We start from the raw sequence: 7,230 nt of genomic DNA, 5'->3' as shown, positions 1-7,230 counted from the left end.
GGAGATGAATGCAAAAATTCCCACTCAATTTGGATCGTTCATGAACATTTTATGATTTTTTGAAGTTCGATTATGAAATGAAATAAACATTTAAGAAAATAAAATGAAATAAATGGAGCAATGGCAAACTTGTAATTCAGCACAACATTTGAATTCTGGCGCTAACATGAAACGCATCGTTTCATTTAATCAACACAACAGCCAGTCAGGGTGTGACAAGTGGATGAATACATGAGAGGAAAACACAAGCGCGCATGCAAAAACACGGGGAGAAGATCAAACACGATCTGGACTTGGAAACCCTAATGTTCTTGAGTGTTCTCATCGTGTTCATCATCAACATGAACAAATCTCACAGAAATGCATAAAAACTATATGAATCGACTCATCTCATCATGCACAGCACTAATCCAACAAGCATTTCAATTAATTCTAAGCATATCGAGTGGATCGAACAAGAACAGTCTAGCATGTCAAGATTCAAATCATGATAACTCACTCAATTCAGCATGGAAATTCACGATCTAAAGTTTAACATGACCTACATTCTTAGATCTACAAGATGCACACCATTATTTCATGAATTAGAGGACTCGAATTCTTACCTTTATGAAGCAACAGAAGTGAAATCGAGCTCCTCCGGTCTTGGCGATGCAAAACAGGTGTTCAATGATGATGAGGAAGATGAATGGAAGCAAGAAACTAGCTCAGCAATGTCCAGATTCGAAGAGATCTCCAACTGCCATGTGCAAGCATCAATGTTCAACAGTGGTGATTCTTCAAGATTTTCCACGATCCTCCTTCAACAGATCTCCTATAGTACCTGCAGATGATGAATTGCACAAGCACGAGCAAGAAGAATGATGAAATTCGAAGGAAAAGTAGAAAAAAGTTTGAAGAGAATTTGAGAGAATTGAGAGAATTTTGATTTTTGATCTGAGATTGTGATTGCTGATTCTGATTTTCTGTTATGATTAATGCTTTATAGTACCTGTTAATCCACTTGGTAAACATGATTAGCAACAATTGGAATGGATTAGTGAAAATGCACATGTTATGTAATTTGGCAAAAATGCCCTTATGTAAGTGTGATCAATGGAACAGTGCAAAACCAGTTGAAGCAAGTCACAAAACCTGTTTTGAAGTGATTGGCCTTGGTTTGGAGTGAAAATCATGTGTATTTTTCAAATTCACTATTTTTCCCACCAAAATTTAAATGGTTCACTTGAAAAATGACCTTTTGATGTAATGATTTTTGATGAAATGTAATGAGGCATTATGATAGCTCATGTCAAATGAAATTTGCTCAAAGAAACCTCACTCAATTTGGCCAAATGGTTCAAGAGTTATGCCTCCTTGAAGTTCAAGATTTCTTGAAAATGATTTGATCATAACTTGCCAACCATAAATGAGAAAGGGGTGTTCTTGGACTTTTTGGAAAGGCAAGAGCAAGATCTTCAACTTTCATGTTGGACAAATTTTGATTTGAAACTTGCTTGATGATGTAAAGTTGAGGAGAAGAACTTTCCATTTTTGGCAGTTGAAAATTACAGGTCCTTGCTATTTTGGGAAACTTTTTGTCTGACCTCCAATTCCTCAATGATGATGTTTGACATGTTATATGAGGCTTGTATGGACATGAATGAGACCTTTCTAACCATCTCACACCCTCAAATCCCTGATTAAATGCACAGTTGACCACAGTTGACTTTGCTAGGGTTTTGGTTGACTGAGCCATGCTTTGATGAATTTCAAGCCTCTACCACTTGAGATCTTGGTTCCAAATGATGTCACAACTCAAATGAACTTCTTATGAATGACCATGGTGCCCAAATTCTTCAGAATGGCCACCATTTATTGCTCAATGGCTGATTTTGACTGATTTGATCTAATTGCTTCATCTGCGAGTAACATGGTTAGATGACAATATTTTTGTACTTTTGGTTAGTAAACAAATGAAAAGCAATGATATACAAATGCTAAACATGCTTGGTGATCAAGAATCACACTCAAAAGATAATCCACCCACTAGGAAGAAGGCAAGGTGCACAATGATCCTTGAGGCAATGATATGATATGATATGATGCCATGAGGGATCTCAGGGCAAAAATTGGGGTCTTACACTACCATAATTAAACCCAGCCGCTTGGCTGTTGGGTTTTAGAGGCTGGTGAGTTGGGAATAGTAAAAAAGATGGAATCATTGGTAAATACCAACGTTAATGTCTACTGGAAACACTCCAAGGTCACTTAAATGGAGTTAAATGATTTTTAAACATTCCTAAGTTAAATAATAAAAAAAGAAAATGAAAGAGCTAGCGTTCGATGAACTGAACTCTTCCTCTCTCAAACTCTCCATCGCTCTCATTCTGTACCACACATCTCTCACGAACTCGTCTCTCTCCCAATCTTTTCCTTAATCGCTCCCTTAATCGCTCTCTCAACTAAACAATCTCACTCAATCGTTACCATCACGTCTCTCTCAATCGTTACCATCACGATCTCACACCCAAAGGCGAGCTACGATCAAAGATAACAAAGGAAAATCCCCAAACGAAAACTCACCTTCGGCGACGACAACGACTCAGGTAAATCTCGAATCTTCTTCCCTCGCCTCTTTTATCCCGATTTGGCTTTGATTTTGGAATTAGCTTTATTCCCTTGAAATCGCGGCCGCCTCCGAATTTTAGGGTTTTGGTTTTCAAATTCTCTTTGCCTCCCCCAATTTCGTTGTTTTTCACTCACTATTTATCCCTCACGAATTAGGGTTTTCAGGTTTGGTCTGGTGGAGTTCAAAAGGGGAAAATTCCAAAAGCGCTTTTCGTGCTTAGAATCGAGCTCGTCCTATTTGATGCTAGATTTGGAACAGGTAATCTGAGCTCAAACTTTCTTCTTCATTTTTGTCTTAATTCCAATTTGGGGATTTTCTTGAAATTTAATTGCTTTGCTATTTTGCTTTTACTGCAGTGAATTCGGAGTATTGGTTTGATGATGCCGGTTGGAATGCGCTACCCTCACATGGCTTGTGTAGCTCCGAATCCTCTTCTATTTCCAACTAATTCTGCACCCCTCAGCATCAGTTTTAGCTCCTCTTCGGTTACATATGGCTCGCACAAACCGAGCCACCTCTGTGGCATTGTGAACCGCAATGCTTTTTGGAGTGATTTCAGTGAGAAGCAAAATGGCAACAGTCATCACTCCTGTTGCTGCACTAACACCAGCTCCACCAAATGCTGTAGTTGTTTTCACAGAAAAGCACACGATTGCATCAGAATGGTGCCAAAGTTGCTTCAAGATTGCATCATAAATCGCAAATTTGTTCTGGTTTGGTGTGTTTCTTGCAGGTCACAGGTCGTCATTGGACATGGTTGCTGGTGTGTTGATTGCAGCAAGATTATTAGAACAAACTCTAGGAGACTCCTCCAAAATATTTAGCATCTTGGTCATAGTGAAAATCGTACTCTCGCACCAAACTTCCTAACAACATCATCAACAATGTCTTCCAAAGGCCCCGGTATTTTCTCCGACATCGGAAGATTATCCAGAGATATCCTTACCAAAGATTACAACTCCGATCAACGGTTCACAATATCCTCCTCCACCAACTCCGGCATCGATTTGCATTCAACGTCATTGAAGAGTAGAGGACTTTCCTCCGGTGATGTTGCTGCTCAAATTAACCACAAAAAGAATACTCTTCTTTTCAAAGTTGATACCGAATCAAGTGTGTTGACAACATTTACTCTCACAGATTTTGTGTCTTCTGCAAAAGCCGTTGCTTCTATTCGATTACCTGATTACAAATCCGGAAAGATTGAGGTTCAATATCTTCATGATCATGCTGGTTTTACTACTTCTGTTGTTTTAAATTGCAACCCTGCTATTGATTTTTCTGCGTTGACTTGTGGAAGTGCAGGTTATGGTTGGTGTGGAGGAAACTCTTTGATGTCCACTGCCTGTTTTTGTGAATTTATGGGAGTTAAAGACTTGCTTAAAGGCTTTTCTGTCACGTGCCTGCGGGTTCGAAGAGAGACCTCTGCTTTGTTGAGAAACACACGTGCTAGAACAAACTGCTCAACATGAATTGCCTATCATTGCTACGAAAATGATGAGTCCGTTCATGGACCTCAGCTGGAGTTTTAGGGTCGTTTGAGCGAGCTTCATTCGTTGGATACACTTAATACCTGACAGCTGTTCGTGTGAAGGCTCATGTGCAAAGCAATGGCGCGGATCCGTCGTGACTCCCAGCATTCGGTTACAGTTGAATTGTTCTGAATCATTTTGAGTATGAACTTTGGTTTCACACCAATCGCCGAGCCGCATTATTTTGCTGCCGGAACTGCCACGCAGCTATTGTTATGCAGGTCGTTATTTTAGTGAACGTAATATTCTGGTCTTACCGTCAGGATGCATCAAATGAATGGCTTTTTGTCAATTGCAACAAAGGCAGCAAACTATTCTTTCTCAACTCTCAATGTTTCAACGGTTGTCCACAAGAGATCGCCGGCAGTGCAAGCTTCGAAGACTTTCTACTGTGAGAGCTAAAGGTTCTTCAAGGCTAAATTCAAACGACCCATCACTTAAAACAAAAGGTAATCCTTCTCTTCAACCACTGTTTGTCCTTCACAGTAGTTTCCCGACCAAAAGTGACTTTAAACCGTTCATGAAGTTCTTTGATCGACAACTTGTCTAAACATATTTATCCGTCTGTCATGGAAAAATCAGGCTTCAAAGGGGAATAGACGGCAGAAGCAGATGATCCACTTTCTATCATTCCTTCTGAAGGTCTGGAACACTGATCAATACTCCCAGATTGGTTACTATGACAATAATTTAAACTCAATGCTATAGGAGGTTCTTCTTGGTCTTTCTCATTTATGACAGGAAATTTAACCTTCTGCAGCATCTGAAACTCTGCATTTAGCTTCCCCAAATCTGCCTCTGCAGTGCCTAATTGTGAAACGCCTTTCGAGCACTCCAACCGAAGCTTCCCAGAAGATGATCTTTAGACATTGTGTTGCTGTTTTGGTTTTTCTTGCAGGCTTCCTGAACTATCGCTGCTGTTTTTGCATGTTTTTTCGTCATGAAAGTTTTGCAGGTGGTTTTGAGTCAACAACCGGCTTTGTCTCCACTGGGGTGTCCTTAATTTTGTAACAATTTTGTACCTTTTCAAACTCCCCTTGAGTAACAAACCTTCTTAGCCTTGAACCTAATGCCCTTCTGAAATTTTGATTTTGAGGAATGTTGTGCTTTGGATGGTGGGTTATTTGGGAATTCTTATGGGATGGGAATTGGGATTTGAGGTGAATTATGGTTATACCTTGGTTGTAATTTTTGGATGAATTTTGAGAATTGGTTGTAACGTAGGAGTTAGTTGTAGGATATGGATGTGATGCATTGTTATGCTTAAATGTTAAATGAAAATGTATGTATGAAAATGAGTTTGGAAATGTTTGAAAGTTAAATATTATTGAATGTTATGAAATGTGTGTATGTACTATTTTAATTTGAAAAGAGCTATGGATGGAAAATGGATCATGTTTGTGAGATTTTGCTGTGTTATTATTATTTTTTTGACATGGTTATTCTAAAGTAATTGGATTGTTAATGAATGAAATGATTATTTGGACATTTGAATGGTGTAATGAATGTTTGAATTTGGTTTGAATGAAATGAATTTGTGGTTGTAGAAATGGATATGGATTTTAGAAATAATCTGAGACTAATCAAAATGTCAATTTAAAAAAAAAAAAACAAATAAAACCAATTAAAATCAAATTAATCTATAATTTGTTAAAATTACTTTGATATCAACTCTAACATTTATTTGGAAATTAAAATCAATTAGAGTTTGAATCATTAGTAAAACACAATTAAAATTAACTTGAAATTTGGAATTAGATTTACTTTGAAATTAAATTAAAATTGAAAATTAAAATCAAATAACTAAAATCCATTTTGTAATCACAAAGCACCATGATCAAAAAGCTAAATAATAACCAATGTTTATCACAAAATATGGATTTGGGAATGAATGTATGCAAATGAACTTTAGGCCAAGTGCCAAATAAAAATGAAAAAATGAAAAGAAAAAAAAAATTCAGGACCAAAATCGGGGTATGACAGTTGCCCCTATTTAAGTATCTTCAACTAGAGAATATGAAGCAGGACACTCTTCATATGATCATAGTGGGAGATGGTTAAATACTAAGAAGACCCGGATTTTGATCTTGAATCCCTATGACATGACATGATGTGATATGATATGATATGATATGATATGATATGATATGATATGATATGCGTGGATGCAGGATTCTCTTTTTGCAATTTTTATCTGCTAGGGATATGATGGACCCTTGACAGGAGATGCTACTAGACAGACCAATCTGTGGGGAATGCTGGTGGTCCACAGGGAGACAGACAAATGGTAAAAAAACAAACTCGCTGGGGAAGACAAATCCGGCTGGAGAATCAGACACAACGGGGAGTACTCAAAGTGAAGTTTGATAATCGATACTTGGGATACAAGAGGTTTCGATAGTAAGTTCACATATGACTTACTAACCTGAATAAAGGAAAATATGCTACAACCAGTTCACATATGACCTGACAACGCTGGGGAATATCAAGAAGTTCTGACAGCAGGTTCAGGTATGACCTAACAAACTCAGAAAAATTCAAGAAGGGTGTATCAACATGTTCATATATGACCTGATACTACTGGAATGAAAGCTCATCAGCAGGTTTATATACGACTTGACAACACTGAAACAATCATAGAGAAAGACTCTTCAGAACAGGTTCATATATGACTTGATACCGGAATAAAAGCTCAACAACAGGTTCATATATGACCTAAATAGTATTGAACAAACAGAGAAAAAAAATCTTCAGTACAGGTTCATGTATGACCTGATACCGGAATAAAGCTCAACAACAGGTTCATATATGACCTGAATAGTATTGAACAAAATGAAAAAACTTCAGAACAGGTTCATGTATGACCTGATACCGGAATAAAGCTCAACAACAGGTTCATATATGACCTGAATGGTATTGAACAAACAGAGAAAAAATCTTCAGTACAGGTTCATGTATGACCTGACACCGGAATAAGGCTCAACAACAGGTTCATACATGACCTGAATAGCATTGAACAAAAATTAGAAAAACTCTTCAGAGCAAGTTCAAGTATGACCTGACCCCGGAATAAAAGTTCAACAACAG

The 7,230-nt window shown here is 37.8% G+C and overlaps 1 protein-coding gene across 1 annotated transcript; it reads left to right on the top strand.

Annotated features, from left to right (window-relative positions):
- Positions 1-3,495: 3,495 nt before the first annotated feature.
- On the top strand, positions 3,496-4,083 carry LOC127088052 (mitochondrial outer membrane protein porin 2-like). The gene has a single exon (XM_051028968.1). It carries the CDS (start codon positions 3,496-3,498, stop codon positions 4,081-4,083), a length of 588 nt encoding a protein of 195 aa, XP_050884925.1.
- The last annotated feature ends 3,147 nt before the right edge of the window (positions 4,084-7,230 follow it).

This window comes from Lathyrus oleraceus, chromosome 1, assembly GCF_024323335.1.
Source record: "Lathyrus oleraceus cultivar Zhongwan6 chromosome 1, CAAS_Psat_ZW6_1.0, whole genome shotgun sequence".
Lineage (NCBI taxonomy): Eukaryota > Viridiplantae > Streptophyta > Magnoliopsida > Fabales > Fabaceae > Lathyrus > Lathyrus oleraceus.
The sequence above is the reverse complement of the archived record's forward strand: the minus strand, read 5'-3'. Positions and strand labels throughout refer to the sequence as shown.